Below are 17672 nucleotides of genomic sequence, written 5' to 3'. Positions count from 1 at the left end.
TCATTTGCCATGGTCCGGAAACGATTGAGTCTAAAGTTATAAGCGCAAGTCGTTCTAATACCTCTGACAGTGGACCCCTTCTACTGTAAGCTCTTTGCTTTCCAAATTTTGGAAGGTAGTGGTGTGGACCATAACAAGAAAGAAATGTCCAGTAAGCATGGACTCCAAAGTCCATACTTTAAGAGCTATAAGCACTTGTTCATCTTTGTTACTGTGAAACTCATCTCTTCTAGTGAACAATTGTTTATAGCTCTTAAACAATTCACTTTAGAGACCATGTTTACTGGAATTTTTTCTTGTTTCGGTCCATACTACCTTATTCCAAGATATAGAACGCAAAGAGCCAGTATTAGAAGAAGTCCACTATCATAGCTATCAACACGATTTTCGCATATAATTTTCGACTCGGTCATTTCCGGACAAGGGTCCCTTACCTCACACCGATTCATGTACCCATCTTCCTCATCCCTGAAAGCTTATAACAACATCACGGAAATATCCTACATAGCATTTTCTCGCAAACTTAATCTGAGGAAAAAGTTAATAACATGGCGAACGGGAGATACATAGAAACCTAATGAATTCGTACTGTTACGCCTAAACTTTTAGATAAATATTTGGTGTCCCAACTGTATCTGTACAATGCGCTCTACAGGAATATTATTACAATGTAAACAAGGGATAACTGGAATTCCAGGTACGTTCATGACCTAACATACACTGTACTATACAGTACACAGATGGGTGTACAGTTTACGTCGCTCATTAGCTTCAAAACCTTTTAGCTTCGTACAACAACTGTAAGATAGATTAGAAATTTAGATTTCTACAAAGCTCTGATCGTAGAAATCGAAATGTTTTGTTAAATTAACATGAACAAGAACACAGTTCTGAAATTTATAGCGTTCCATGTGCACCATCGGTTGAGGAGTTCTGCATGGAGTCAGGTGCAGTAAAAAATAATAGAGTTTTTATGTACAAAACAAATCTTATGTTATCTTACTTCCTGCGAAGACCATTAACAATAACTTATGATTATGCAGAGAACGGTACCTGAAGGAACAGAATTATGATGATGTTCTTGAGCAAAGGCAATAAGCATGAAGTGAAAGAGGAGAAAATTACATAAATTACCTTTAACATGTTACCTAAGACAAAAGTGAATGAGCCTCAGTCAACTTTAGAACAAACTAGGGTGCCGCACATTCGCAGAAACGACATTAAAGTTAGGTGGAAAATAAAAGCAACTAGAAAGAATTAAGGCGATCTTCTACGTAGCAGTGGTGGGAATGCCGCATGGTACAGGAAAAGCTAGATGTAGAGTATCAGATTACAAATATCCTGAAACCTATACTAGACATAGCTAGATTACAGAAAACATCGGTGCTGTTGGAAATATTTTGAAGAACAAGATGTTTTGCTCACAGTAGGTTGAAAAGGGAACAGCCTATCCACTTAGAACACCATGTTACAACAGATGTGCTGGATCGATCAAAGGTATCAAGATAACAAACCAAACTGGAGTTTGTGTGGCTTTTACATCACCATGACTGACGATGGCATAACTCTTAGCCGCTTGAGAAAAAAAAGTAGGATCTAGGGGGGTTATTGTTGAGTACAGCGAGGTCTTATATCTGTGCTGCACGTCTTGCTGCACTTGGGACATGGACATACTGACCATGCTCTGCAATTGAATAGAAGGAGAAAGAACAGCTTGTGCCTTGCTGAATGTGTCAGAGGGTCACAGGCATAAGGAAAATTCCCTTTGATTAACGGAAGCAGAGGGGCACAGTTTTTGATTAGAGCCAGTTTACAGACAGCTAATCACGAAATTAAAACAAAACAGGATCACAGTATATATTTATTTATTTATTGAGGAATCGTCACACAATGATGCAGGCTCTGTCATCATATTGCAATGAAAATAAATGGCTCTGATACACATACACATTGATGGCCTTGGGAGAGCCAGTCATGACAAAACTCTACTATCTGGTGAGCAAGATGTATGAGACAGGCGAAATACCCACAGACTTCAAGAAGAATATAATAATTCCAATCCCGAAGAAAGCAGGTGTTGACAGATGTGAAAATTACCGAACTATCAGTTTAATAAGTCACAGCTGCAAAATACTAACGCGAATTCTTTACAGACGAACGGAAAAACTGGTAGAAGCGGACCTCGGGGAAGATCAGTTTGGATTCCGTAGAAATGTTGGAACACGTGAGGCAATACTAACCTTACGACTTATCTTAGAAGAAAGATTAAGAAAAGGCAAAACTACGTTTCTAGCATTTGTAGACTTAGAGAAAGCTTTTGACAACGTTAACTGGAATGCTCTCTTTCAAATTTTGAAGGTGGCAGGGGTAAAATACAAGGAGCGAAAGGCTATTTACAATTTGTACAGAAACCAGATGGCAGTTATAAGAGTCGAGGGGCATGAAAGGGAAGCAGTGGTTGGGAAAGGAGTGAGACAGGGTTGTAGCCTCTCCCCGATGTTATTCAATCTGTATATTGAGCAAGCAGTAAAGGAAACAAAAGAAAATTCGGAGTAGGTATTAAAATCCATGGAGAACAAATATAAACTTTAAGGTTCGCCGATGACATTGTAATTCTGTCAGAGACAGCAAAGGACTTGGAAGAGCAGTTGAACGGAATGGACAGTGTCTTGAAAGGAGGATATAAGATGAACATCAACAAAAGCAAAACGAGGATAATGCAATGTAGTCAAATTAAATCGGGTGATGCTGAGGGGATTAGATTAGGAAATGAGACACATAAAGTAGTAAAGGAGTTTTGCTATTTAGGGAGTAAAATAACTGATGATGGTCGAAGTAGAGAGGATATAAAATGTAGACTGGCAATGGCAAGGAAAGCGTTTCTGAAGAAGAGAAATTTGTTAACATCGAGTATAGATTTAAGTGTCAGGAAGTCGTTTCTGAAAGTATTTGTATGGAGTGTAGCCATGTATGGAAGTGAAACATGGACGATTACCAGTTTGGACAAGAAGAGAATAGAAGCTTTCGAAATGTGGTGCTACAGAAGAATGCTGAAGATAAGGTGGGTAGATCACGTAACTAATGAGGAGGTATTGGGGAGAAGAGAAGTTTGTGGCACAACTTGACTAGAAGAAGGGATCGGTTGGTAGGACATGTTTTGAGGCATCAAGGGATCACAAATTTAGCATTGGAGGGCAGCGTGGAGGGTAAAAATCGTAGAGGGAGACCAAGAGATCAATACACTAAGCAGATTCAGAAGGATGTAGGTTGCAGTAGGTACTGGGAGATGAAGAAGCTTGCATAGGATAGAGTAGCATGGAGAGCTGCATCAAACCAGTCTCAGGACTGAAGACCACAACAACAACAACAACAACACATGCACACAGAATAAATTAATATATTTCACAAGGACAGGACAATTATCAGAAAAATAAAGGTTTTACCAGAGCACTAAAATGATGAAAAACAAATTAAATGAGGTTCTTATTAGTTTCGAAGTTTAGCAAAATTCTTAATTAAAAGACAAATATATATTTTCTGAACACAGAGAAATTATAGACTAGGAAAACTTATATATGAGTAGTTGTAAGCTAGAATCGCTTTCATGTGAGTCAACATGAAAAAAATGCCACACGCGTGTAAGCTGAAACAAGTAGCGCATACGTAAACAGAGATCTGGAATCATGTGGTTGTGAGTTGTTACTGCAGGATGCTTTACATAGCTTTAACAGTAAACTTGATAAACTTGCAGCTGTTCGTGACAAATCTAGATTGTCTCTTCAACTATCCGTCACACACGAAGAATCTACAAGAAACATTATTTGGCTGTTACACTCTGATTTCAGTAGCAATTTTTTCAAGTCGGGCACAGTAACGTAACAGAATCTTGTTTAATAACATTTTCGTAGATAGTGATCATATGGGAAAAAAATATCCCGTTTTTCTTGCATTATCAGACCAGGACAGACAACTAAAGAAAAACTAAAAATGGTAAACCTTATGTTTCTAAGACATTTCCGCAAAAAAGAATGTGACTTATCGATTCCATCAGAAAATACATTGAAGAGCCAAAGAAACTGGTACACCTGCCTAATATCGTGTAGGGAACTCGTGACTGCACAGAAGTGCAGCAACACGACGTGGCATGGACTCGACTAGTGTCTGAAGTAGTGCAGGAGGGAACTGACGCCATGAATCCTGCAGGGCTGTTCATAAATCCGCAAGAATACGGGTGGGTGGAGATCTGTTCAGAACAGCACATTGCAAGGCATCCCAGATATGCTCAATTATGCACATTTCAGAGGAGTTTGGTGGCCGGTGGAAGAGTTTAAACTTAGAAGAGTGTTCCTGGACCCACTCTGTAGCAATTCTGGACGTGTGGGCTGTCGCATTGTCCTGCTGGAATTGCCAAAGTCCGTCGGAATGCACATGGACATGAATGGATGCAGGTGATCAGATAGGACGCTTACGTACGTGTCACCTGTCAGAGTCGTACCTAGACGTATCAGGGGCCCCGTATCACTCCAACTGCACACGTCCCACACCATTACAGAGCCTCCAACAGATTTAACAGTCCCCTCCTGACATGCAGGGTCCATGGATTCATGATGTTGTCTCCATACCCTTATACTTCCATCCACTCTACACAATTTGAAACGAGACTCATCCGACCAGGCAACATGTTTGCAGTCATCAATAGTTCAATGTCTGTGTTGACGGACCCAAGCGAGGCGTTAAGCTTTGTGTCGTGCGGTCATCAACGGTACACGTGTGGGCCATTGAGTCCGAGAGCCCACATCGATGACGTTTCGTTGAAGAGTTCGCATGCTGATACTTGTTGATATCCCAGCACTGAAATCTGCAGCAATTTGCGGAAGGGTTTCACTTCTGTCATGTTGAACGATTCTCTTCTGTCGTTGTTGGTCTCGTTCTTGCAGTATTTTTTTCTAGCCGCATCGATGTCGGAGATTTAATGTTTTACCGGATTCCTGATATTCACGTACACTCATAAAATGGTCGTACGGGAAAATTCCCACTTCATTGTTGTCTCTGAGATGTTGTGTCCCATCGCTCGTGGGCGTACTATAACCACACGTTCAAACTCACTTAAATCTTGATAACCTGCCCCGACAGCAGCAATAAACGACCTAAGAATTGCGCCAAACACTTGTGGTCTTATATCGGCGTTGCCGACCGCAGCGCTATATTCTGCTTGTTTACGTATCTCTGTATTTGAATACACATGCCTATACCAGTTTTTTTGGCGCTTCCGTCAGAAAATCTCACGTTTCATAGAATGATCAGTGTTACATGCAACTGATTAGTCTTATATTTGTCAATGGACGCAATAAATGGGTTCTAAATGAACCGAAATATAAGGGGAAAAGAAGTTTTAGCGAAGTGGGTACATAAATAGGGAATCTCACAGAGTAATTTTCGAGTTTATTTTACAGGATATATGAATATCCTCACACTTAAGGTACATCGAGCAGACTTAATTCTCTCCGTAGACGATTTACGTTGCAATTCATACATTTAGATAGAAAGGTACAACCTCTGTTGGGTAACAAACCAGGAGAAAGCAAGCTATATATGTAGCTTTTTCTGTTTGCTTTTATAATTTTAGTCGTAAATTCTTCAATTCTTAGTGTGTTTTCATGTTTAAGAAGTGTAGTCTCGCAGTTTAATAACTGTAAAGTGTAGATTCGTACAGTCTGCAGCGTAGCTGTCATTCGTTCGTTATGAACAGCCAGTGTCCGTTGTTCACAGCTCAGTCAGCTTCAGCCTCCGTTGGTGACATACCAGGAGAGTAGCAAGATACTTATAAGGTTTCTCTGGTTGCTTTTAAAGTTTACTTCTTATACATAGCAGTAAGATGAATAGAGCGTGTACATGTCATGTGCAGGCACAGAAGGAGCTGGCTGCAGTTCGCAAATAGCTGAATATATTTTTGGGTCGTGATAAGCCATCGGCAGGCTGCGGTCTTGGGCTTCAGTGGAGATGAAGAACGAGCTGTGTCGCATAGAATACCTTAAGTATCGTTTGTGTCGCCCCAGGGCCCTGCTGTTGAGGAACCTTGCAGCGTACTCGACACGGGTGATCCGCCATCACCACAGAGTGGTGGGTCGTAAAGCATTCGAGGACATGAGGCGGAGAGTCCATGGGAGGTTGGCCATTTGGCCTCGCCCAGCCAACCTGTGAGCTGACAAGTATCAGGTTCTTCGGAGACCCTAACAGACACGCAGGGACGCGGTTTGCTAGTTGTAAGGATCTCCACTCTTACCCACTGTTAAGTGCGTTATGGAGCCCCTGAAAGAAAAAGCGTCCAGGGCTGGAAAGAAGTCCAATGTGCGCTCGGTACTCCTGCCGGGAGGCCTTATCCAAGATGTGGAGTAGGCTACGGAGGGTGCAGGGAGCAGTAGTCTGCAAATTGTGGCTCATGTCGGCACCAAATTGTGGACCACATTGGCAACAAAGATGTTTGTCGCTTTTGTTCTGACACCATCCTCAGTTCGCATGGGCGACTGGCAGAAGTGGTGAAGACAGCTGGCCTCGCTCATGGGCTGCAAGCAGAGCTCGTAATTTGAAGTACTGGTCTAGCGCTGAGTTGAGGGTCTCAAACAAATACTCTGTCGATTTTGTGATGGTCTTGTCTAAGATTTTGTGACTCCCGTTATGGGGTAGAGAAATGTAAGACTCCCCTTGATAAGTCAGGGGTGCAATACACGAAGGAAGAAGCTGTTCGGGTAGCAGAATACTTGCTAAGTAGATGTGGTGGATCTTCAGGCTAGGCAGTAGTCTGAGATCCCGTGATGAACGCCCGCTAGTCCATCCACTTCGACTGTGAAAACAATACATTGTCGAAGTATTCGTAACAAAGTTCCAGAACTGATTGCCCTGTGGGAAGCTCGTCACACTTAAGTCATTCTCGAAACCGAGAACTGACTCAAATCAGAAACTGAAAGACCCGAAATATTTAGCGAGGCGTGGAACATATACTGACTAGACTTAGTAGACGCCGTAGGTGAGGGAGTGTTCACTGCAGTTAATGTGTCTATCGAGGCTAAAACTAGGTCTAACTGTGATGTTATGTGGATGTGAGCAACACACCTATGTGAACTCTAGTTAATTATTGGTTGTTTTTACCAGAAACCTGATTCCGCCGAGACAGTTTTAGAATCGCTGAAACAAGTTCTACACTGAGTAGCGCGAAAATACCCATGTCGTGCCCTATTAGTTGGATGCAGTAGAGTGTAGGCAGGGACTTCTATGGCTTCATTGTAGGTGGTACAGACATACAGTCTTGTGGAGCAGTTTTGAACACCTTTTCCGAAATCTAACTTGAGTAGCTAGATCGGCAACCCACAAACAATGGAAGTATTTTAGACACTGTAGCTACAAACAGGTCTGATTCTATCGACAGTGTCAGTACAGAGATAGGGATCAGTTACCATGATATCATCATAGCGACGACGGTTACTGAAGTTAATAAATCCACCAAAAAGGCTAGAACAGTATTTTTGATAGAGAGCAGATAAGCAGTTCTTAACATCCCAATTAGACAATAAATCGACATCATTTAGTTCCAATATGATAGACGTAGTGGAAGTTTAAATTGATTATGAATCACGCCCTGGATAACTACGTGTCATGTAGATGGATTAAGGAGCGAAGGGATCCATTGTAGCTAACTAACAAAATTCGGAAATGAGGAAGCAGAAACAGTTGGACTCGGTTCAATAAGGAACGCACAAACGTCGACAGGCAAAAATTAGTAGAAATTTGTACTTCAGTAAAAATTTCAATTCACGAAACATAAAACAAGCAGCGTCATATCTTAGAGAAAAATTTTACCGAGAACCCGAGAAAATTCTGACCCTACGTAAAATCGCTAAACATCCCGTCATTCGTTGACCAGTCTGGAGTGACAGTAGAAGACAGCAAAAGTAAATTAGAAGTTTTAAGTTTTGCGTTTAATAAAACATTCGCGCAGGTGGATCGTACAAACATTCCGCCGTTTGACCGTCGCACACATTCGCGTAAGGAGGACGTAGCAATAGATACCCCTGGCATAGAGAAGCAACTGAAGGAGTTGCAAACAAATAAGGGCCCAAGTCTGCATGCATTCGCAATCGGGTTTCGCAGAGAGTGCTCTACGGCACTGACCACTTACTTAGCTTGCACTATCACGAATCTCTCACCCAGCGCAATGTCCCAAGCGACTGGAAAAAAGTGCAGGTGAATCCTCTGTATAAGAAGGCTAATGGAACGGATATCCAAAATTGCAGACCAATATCCGCAACATCGGTTTCCTGCAGAATTCTTGAACATATTTTCAGTTTGTTTATGATAAATTTCCTTGTAATGGAAAACCTCATATCCAAAAATCAGCACTGATTTGGTAAGTATCGCTTGTGCGAAATTCAGCTAAATATCCGGAAAGCGCTTGACATCGTGACCCACTGCAGACTATTGAAGAAGGTCCGAGCACACGGAATAGGTTCCGAAATATGCGACTGGCTCGAAAAATTCTTAAGTAATAGAACCCACTACGTTGTCCCGACGACGGCGAGTGTTCATCAAAGACAGTAATGTCTCAGGTAGGAGTCATAGGACCGCTCTTATTGTCTCTGAGCACTATGGGACTTAACATCTATGGGCGCTCTTATTATCTATATAGATAAATGACCTTACGGACAGAGTGACGAGCAATCTGCGTGTTGCTGTGGTGTAACGTGTGATGTTGTCTTTCAGTGGCTGTAGGAAGATGCAAGATAACTTAAACAAAATACATAGTTGTTGTGATGAATGACACCATGTTCTACATGTATAAAAATGTAAATTGATACAGATGAGAGGAAAAAAATCCCATAGTGTTCGAATACAGCATTAGTAGTGTCCTGTTTGACACAGCCACATCGATTAACCGTGGAACGAAAACGTAGGAACGGTAGTACGGAATCCGAGTGGTCGACTTCAGTTTATTGGGAGAATTTTTAGGGAAGTATGGTTCATCTGTGAAGGAGATCGCACATAGAATACTACACTCCTGGAAATGGAAAAAAGAACACATTGACACCGGTGTGTCAGACCCACCATACTTGCTCCGGACACTGCGAGAGGGCTGTACAAGCAATGATCACACGCACGGCACAGCGGACACACCAGGAACCGCGGTGTTGGCCGTCGAATGGCGCTAGCTGCGCAGCATTTGTGCACCGCCGCCGTCAGTGTCAGCCAGTTTGCCGTGGCATACGGAGCTCCATCGCAGTCTTTAACACCGGTAGCATACCGCGACAGCGTGGACGTGAACCGTATGTGCAGTTGACGGACTTTGAGCGAGGGCGTATAGTGGTCATGCGGGAGGCCGGGTGGACGTACCGCCGAATTGCTCAACACGTGGGGCGTGAGGTCTCCACAGTACATCGATGTTGTCGCCAGTGGTCGGCGGAAGGTGCACGTGCCCGTCGACCTGGGACCGGACCGCAGCGACGCACGTTTGCACGCCAAGACCGTAGGATCCTACGCAGTGCCGTAGGGGACCGCACCGCCACTTCCCAGCAAATTAGGGACACTGTTGCTCCTGGGGTATCGGCGAGGACCATTCGCAACCTCCATGAAGCTGGGCTACGGTCCTGCACACCGTTAGGCCGTCTTCCGCTCACGCCCCAACATCGTGCAGCCCGCCTCCAGTGGTGTCGCGACAGGCGTGAATGGAGGGACGAATGGAGACGTGTCGTCTACAGCGATGAGAGTCGCTTCTGCCTTGGTGCCAATGATGGTCGTATGCGTGTTTGGCGCCGTGCAGGGGAGCGCCACAATCAGGACTGCATACGACCGAGGCACACAGGGCCAACACCCGGCATCATAGTGTGGGGAGCGATCTCCTACACTGGCCGTACACCACTGGTGATCGTCGAGGGGACACTGAATAGTGCACGGTACATCCAAACCGTCATCGAACCCATCGTTCTACCATTCCTAGACCGGCAAGGGAACTTGCTGTTCCAACAGGACAATGCACGTCCGCATGTATCCCGTGCCACCCAACGTGCTCTCGAAGGTGTAAGTCAACTACCCTGGCCAGCAAGATATCCGGATCTGTCCCCCATTGAGCATGTTTGGGACTGGTTGAAGCGTCGTCTCACGCGGTCTGCACGTCCAGCACGAACGCTGGTCCAACTGAGGCGCCAGGTGGAAATGGCATGGCAAGCCGTTCCACAGGACTACATCCAGCATCTCTACGATCGTCTCCATGGGAGAATAGCAGCCTGCATTGCTGCGAAAGGTGGATATACACTGTACTAGTGCCGACATTGTGCATGCTCTGTTGCCTGTGTCTATGTGCCTGTGGTTCTGTCAGTGTGATCATGTGATGTATCTGACCCCAGGAATGTGTCAATAAAGTTTCCCCTTCCTGGGACAATGAATTCACGGTGTTCTTATTTCAATTTCCAGGAGTGTAGTATACGTGCCCCTCTTGAGAAGTGATCCACTGTTTTGGATCCCCACCAGGTCCGATTAAAGGAAGCGATCGAAGCAGTTCAAAGACGTGCTGTTAGATTTGTTGCAGATGGGTTCGATCAACGTGAAAGTATTACGGAGATGTTTCGGGATTTCAAATGAGAATCCATAGAGAGAAGGTGACGTTCTTCCAAGCAACGCTACTGAGAAACTTCAGAAAACCGACATTTTAAGCTGATTGCAGAACGGTTGTACCGCCACCAACGTACAGTTCGCGTGAGTTAAGAGAAATTTGGGCTCTGACGAAGGCGTATAAAGAGGTTATCAAATGAAGACATGAAGTCTGTAAATGAGTCCACAGTCATTTTATTTTTGGCACTTTTATTTTCACAATTCCGTCTTCATAACACAGATTTCTTTACGCTTTATTACCGGTTTTGGCTTACCACCATCTTCAGATCTGTTGTAAATATAAATATTGTGTAAGCGACCAGGTTCAATTAGTTAAGACTAAATCTGTACAGTATTAATGATGCATGAAATATAAAAATATAAAATATTTATAGCCATGCAAGCAACCATACATACCGTTAAAATATTCTGATAAAAATCATCGTCAAGTTAAACACGTGAGTACATGGTACGTGCTGATAATACTCAGATTGCGTCAGGTATTTATACAAGAACCTACTGCCAGCAGAGGGCACTTTAGCTAGAGTACATAGTAAACCACTGTCGCCAATATAAAGATTAAAACGCTGTATGAAGTGTCTTTAGTTAAAAAAACTAAAGACAGTGTATACTGCATTTTAGTCTTTATGCTTTTTAAACTATTTATACTGGCATTCATAAAAGAATGTATGTTACCTAACCAGGCTAAAGCCTGTATTGTGTAGATTTGTGCTTTTTATGGATTTCAAGTATGAGTCCCATTTCACATATCAGCCTATGCTTTTAATGTTACTCACTCATATAGCCAAAGGAAAATTTTAACTAAAGACAATGCGTAATGCATTTTAATCTTTATATTGGCGACAATGGTTTACTAGGTACTCTAGCTAGTGCCCTCTGCTGGCAGTAGGTTCTTGTATAAATACCTGACGCAATCTATTATCAGCACGTACCATGTACTCACGTATTTAACTTGACGATGATTTTTTGTTGTGTATGAGGCGGAAAAGGGTGACCCGGCTGAGTCACGCAATTTGACTCTTAGTCTGATACGAGGTGTGGCCATTAAATGCACGCGTTGATCACGTAGGCTGACGTGAGGATCAATGAACTATACTTGACGGGATGTATGTGGAACATTTTAGGTGATTAGAAAGTTAGTAGACATGAATACAATTAAATACTTAGCTTTAATTCAGCATCAGCGGTGAACGTCGATCTTGACTTTGTACAATAATATTTACAAGTGCAGTTATAGACTGAACTGCGAATACAATTCTGATTGCTTCACACATATAGATCAATTCTTAATGCATAAAGTGTATGTGGCGCATGGCTAGGGCGTAGCTACTGACTTAGCTGAAGGCTATGCTAACTAGCGTCTCTGCAGATGAGATCTCTGAAGCTACAATAAGTGAACCATACCTATTAAAGTCGGCTGTAAAACTGGCCAGTGCGCTAGCTTGTCTCGTAAGACTAGCCGAGTGGCGGCGCTCAGTCTGCTAGCGTCGACAGAGGCGACTCGCGGGCCCGATGTGTACTGACGGACCGGCCTATTTGAAGCCTGCAACCTAGCAAGTATGGTGCCTTGCGGGGACAGCACACTTTTTATCAGAATATTTTAACGATATGTATGGCTGCTATTCATGGCTATAAATATTTTATATTTTTATATTTCATGCGTCACTAACACTGCATAGATTAGGTCTTAACTAACTGAACCTCTTCGCTTACACGATATTTATATTTGCAACAGATCTGAAGATGGCGGTATGCGGAAACCAGTAATAAAGTGTAAAGAAATCTGTGTGATCAAGACGGACTTGTGAAAATAAAAGCATACAGAGGTGTTTTCCCCTCGCTCTTTCTGTAAACGGAACAGGAAAGGAAATGACTAATAGTGGTACGCTCCGCCATACACCTGTTGGCGGCATACGGAATATGGATGTAGATGTGGACGTAATCAGCAACAGAAGAAATATTAATAAAATTTATCAAAGAGTTAGTAAGTCGGCCTATGCAAATGAAAACTACACTAACTTCGAAAAGATACCGTTTTTTCAGTATTGTACAACAATTAATATGGTATAGGAACAGTCGTAGTTTAGAACGCCGTAGAATTTTCAGTGTGAATGTTCAAGAAATGTTGAACAATGTTACTGACATTTTCATACAGCCAAGTCCAAGAGCTTTTGCTATTCACATAACTGCCAGTATTGGAGAAACACAAGTCAAGACCTATCACAAAGAAAGATAAGTAACAGAATGCCTGAATTCCCGAAGAAAGGCAGAAACTGCTGAAAGAAACAACATTCCTCTCCTTTACACTTTAGTATACTCATAACTCGAAGACCATCATTCACAGTAGTAGAGATTAGTGAAATACTAGTAATCTGAGTGCACATTTCGATTTTATATTGCCCAAATACGATATCTCCGAAAGATTTTTTTGCTGTTATGGTTCTTTAAATAATTGTAAGATATTCTCAAATTTTCTGGCATATCTTTTCTTAAACTACAATTTTTGACGTTTTGCTAAATTATTGCAGTAAAGTATTTTATATATTTTGTGAGAGTTACAGAAATCATTAACATCAAAGCGCAACGTTTTATGTATTTTGATGTTGTTGTTACTAAAATCAAACATGTCTGTGGAACTTCAAAGGTTGAAATGACGGCAAGTAATATTTGAAGGGGGAGGGGAGAGGGCGGGGGTGGAAGGGAAGACGGAAATAGTAAACAAACTGTGCCTCCTTCCTTCCCCCGAACTGAACCCTGGATCCGCGTCCATCTGATGATTTCCATCGAGCCACCTGTGACTCATTTGTGAATACTGATCAGACTGTAGACTGTATTACATTTATTTTTGTTTCAGCGATCCAACTCCGCAACAGAGTTCACTTGTGACAGTGACGTGGGAAGAGTACGACGAATCGTCGCCCAACTACTTGATGATAGCAGCTCCTCTTCGAACTGGAACCAGCTTATTTGAGCCTTACATGAACTTCTGGCATGACCTGTTGCCGTAAATCTTGTAATGATAACAAAACTAACAGAGCGAATTAACAGTTAATTAAATCCACAAACACTACCTAGTAAATTGCGTAACAGATTCATATTGTATATTACATAAGTAGTCAACCATACAGTCAACAAAGTTATTTTGATCATCAAGTAAATCATTTTCATTCCTTGCTAACCAAAATAATGGTAACTAATGAGCCTTTCTATTATAACTTAACAAATGAACAGTTGGGATTTTCTGCGTATTTATGCCTTTTTTTCAACTTTCCTTTCGCAATTCTAGTAGTGACTGCTATAGTGAGCTGTGCATTTCCCCTGTGAAACATACTGTGTAGAAAAGATATGGCCAGCTATGGACCGCATACAATTTAAGACTTTCTTCCCAGTACTTCTTCATTTTCTCTCCAACTGCTCGTCTCTGCTCATCTGTCCACACTCTCTTGGGTCGAAGTTTTGGCTCATCTTCTTCATAGTTTGCGTTTTCTATTAATAGCCTGAAGTGATTCCTGTCGCTTATCATTTCTTCTGTAACATCTATTTTGTTTGGAATCTTTCTTTACTGCTTCCATCCATCTTACAGTTTTTTTTCAGCTTACTAACCTAATTAAAAATTTTCTTTGTAGTCCGTGTATCTTCCATTCTCTTTAAATGTCCATAAAATTTTATCCATCTCTTCCTCATTGTATCTGTGATCTTTACTGTATTTTTATATAAATCTTCATTTCTCCTTTTAATCCACCTATTTTCATTGTTTTTCTCAGGATCTAGAATTTCTCTTAGTATTTTTGTATCTCTTTTTTCTAGATTTCTTAATTCGCCTTTCTTATTCAGTGTTAGGCACTCTGATCCATATGTTGCTTGTCCTAATAGCTGAATTATAATGTGTAATCTTCGCTTGTATGGATATTGATTTCTTATTGTAATAGTTTTGTGTTAATTTATACGCAAATTCTAACTTTTTTATTCTTTCTTTATTTGTTGTGTTATCCAGTCCAATGGTTTAGCTCCACTCCCCCAGGTATTTGAATTTATCAACTCTTTTAATTTTTCCATGCTTTGTTTTCATAAACTTTTGTGTATTATGTTTGTGTTCTATATACTCGGTTTTTTCATAGGATACTTTTAGCCCTGTCTTTTCATCAGTCTCGTGTAACAGATCAAGACTAACTATTGCGTCTATTCGGTTTTCAGTTATCAGTGCCATATCATCCGCACAAGCTAAACATTTCGCTTCAAATTTGTTCTTTCCTTGGCCCATGCTTATACCCTTTGTGCCTCTGTTTTTAATGTACTTTCCCATGTTTTTACTATTTTATCTAAAACCAAGTTAAAGAGGATTGGGGACAGTCCATCTCCTTGTCCAACTCCTGTTTTGATTTTGAATGGTTCAGAAATTTCACCTTGAAACTTAATCCTTGATGTTGTATCTGTGAGCGTTTGTTCAACAAGTCTTCTGGTGTTTTCGTCTGTAACTGATTCATAAAGTATCTGTAACAGTGTTTGTCTGTCAACTGAGTCGTAGGCCTTCTTGAAGTCTACCAGAGTAACTATTGTATTTTTATTTTGTATAGGTCTCACTTTCAAAATTGTTTTTAAATTAAGGATCTGTTCTGCACATGATCCACTTTTTCTAAATCCTGCTTGATAATTTCCTATATTATGTCCTGCTTGTTCCTCTATTCTGTTTAAAAGTGCTTTAGATAGTATTTTCTATGTTACTGGTAAAAAGGATATACCCCTGTAGTTGTTGGTGCCTGTTTTATCTCCTTTTTTATGCTTGTTTCTGGTCACTAGGTACGATTCCTTTTATCCAAATGTCTTTAATTACTTTGTGAATTTTCTGCCATGTGGATAAGCCCTCTAGTTTCCAAATTTCTGTTACTATCCCATCCTCTCCTGGTGCTTTGTTATTCTTCAATGCTTTGATAATCTTTTCTATTTCTCCTACCAAAAGTGAAACATAGCGGAGGATCGGTGATGAAGTAGGCAGCCATATCACTGGATTCCATGTGCTCCATGATTATTCTGCAAGGTCACATTACTGAGAAGGTTTATGACACCATTTTGACTAAACAGGTCCACCCCGTGGTACTGTATAATGTTTGTTCCCCGTTGGTGATGCTGTGTTCCAAGACGACTGGGTCCCTGTTCCCATACATCGGGCTTCGTTAATGACTGGTTTTCTGAGAGCTGGAATGAACTGTCGCATCTTCCCTGGTCACCACAGGCCCGAAATCTCAGTACTGCTGAGCCATAATCGTTAGCCGAACTTGCCACTATTTTGCAGGAAGAAAGGTACAAGATTCCTTTGCAAACACACGGGACCTGCATTTATCAACTCCGAGACGAATGTTAGTTGTTTTGAATGCCATCAGTTTTCCTACACCGTGTTAGGCGTGGTAATGTGTTGCGTTTACGGCGTTTCCATATATTTGGCCACATCTATACCTGTAATCCTCTTCTACACTGCAGTTCCTTTCGCAGTATGTGCATTCTATATGATATGATCATCTTTATTGATTAATTTTCCAGTTTCTGAAACCATTTATTTGCGAAAATACAGTATTTTGCTTTCCACTTGATAAAGAAAGAGCATTTAGTCCTGCAGCCGAGCTCTGATCCTCCAGCGATAGGGCGTAACCATAATTAGATAAGTACACGTCATTTGACACTGAATGGAAAATACGGGTGGTTTCTGTGTTGGAACATTGGTATTTCGTGTTTTACAGACGAAGTTTCTGAACTTAGTGTTGTGTATACGGATGCACTACAAAGAATTATTTGCGCATCAATACATACGAGGGTTGTAACTTAAATAGTGGCAACTATTTATTCACAACCGATACAAAAGAGTTACATGTTTGCACCTGTTATTGTCCTTCAAAGTAGTCACCAGCGTTGTGTAGAACCCCTTTACAGTATGTGGAAGGCTTAGTATACCGTTAGCAGAGCCTGTTCTGATGGTGCGAATGGAGCGGTCTAAAGTTGTGGTGATTCTCATGTACGACTGTATAGTGTTATCCTAACACATTACGTTCTTCCACGACAGACCGTCAATAGACAGTATTACTGTTCGTGTTTGGAGCATCACCGGCGACCAGCTTTGCGAAAGAATCGGCGACACTTTCTGCGAACCCACCTATCATTTTCCACGACAATGGGCGGGCGCATACAGCGCAAGCTATGGCTGCTCTGTTCGGTCGATGGGACTGGGAAGTACTGTACCACTCACCACACTCCCTGAACTTCAGTCGTTGTGACTTTGATTTAATTCCGAAGATGAAGGAACCACTTCGTGGCATTCGCTTCAGAACTGTTCCAGAGATTTGACAGGCATTAGACCGCTCCATTCGCACCATCAACAGAACAGGCTCTGCTAACAGTATACTACGCCTTCCACGTGCTAGGCACTGTCATTATATAGTGCGGTCTGAAAGTCCCTCTACACGTACAATTATTTCACTGTAACTTCAATAACACTTAACACCTATTCTAATACATCCGTATGTGAACCAACATTATCCCTGCAGAGCGTGATGTGTAGGTCGTCGTCCGTTAGTTCACTGATGGCCATTGGCTGGAATTCCTGCAGGCCCAAGTCCACTTTGTTGTTGATTTGCATTGTGCTCCTTTTAATTCCAAGTTTTGCAGCAAGCTTCTGGTCGACATGCAGAGTGAACACATTACTGATGCACTGTCTTCAGCACATAATTCCCTTCCAGTTGATGGACGATAAGAGTGTGGACATCGAACAAGCTCCCAGACGAAAAGCTTTCTTCTCTCTCACGATCAAAGTCAGACGATCTTGTGGCTTCCTACACAAATATTTTACAAATCTTGTCCATCACCTGTATGATATTTCCGTTCATTGACTCACTCACGTCAATAAGTGCTTGTCCAAAGTGAAGTTGCTGGTACCTGCCACTGTTCATCATCAAACACAGAAAACCGAACAATGCACAAAGTTTATTCTTCTCCCCGGGCAGTCATGTAGCATTTAGGCGGCAATCACA

The 17672-nt window shown here is 41.8% G+C and overlaps 1 protein-coding gene across 1 annotated transcript in view; it reads left to right on the top strand.

Annotated features, from left to right (window-relative positions):
• Window positions 1-13664, top strand: part of LOC126456056 (esterase FE4-like) — a 61731-nt gene extending 48067 nt beyond the window's left edge. Inside the window, exon 10 of the mRNA XM_050091811.1 lies at window positions 13511-13664. Coding sequence (XP_049947768.1) covers window positions 13511-13664 — 154 coding nt within the window. The remainder of the gene's footprint in view (window positions 1-13510) is intronic.
• The last annotated feature ends 4008 nt before the right edge of the window (window positions 13665-17672 follow it).

This window comes from Schistocerca serialis, chromosome 2 (genome assembly GCF_023864345.2).
Source record: "Schistocerca serialis cubense isolate TAMUIC-IGC-003099 chromosome 2, iqSchSeri2.2, whole genome shotgun sequence".
In the NCBI taxonomy this organism is placed as follows: domain Eukaryota; kingdom Metazoa; phylum Arthropoda; class Insecta; order Orthoptera; family Acrididae; genus Schistocerca; species Schistocerca serialis.
This window is presented reverse-complemented; position numbering and strand designations above follow the sequence as displayed.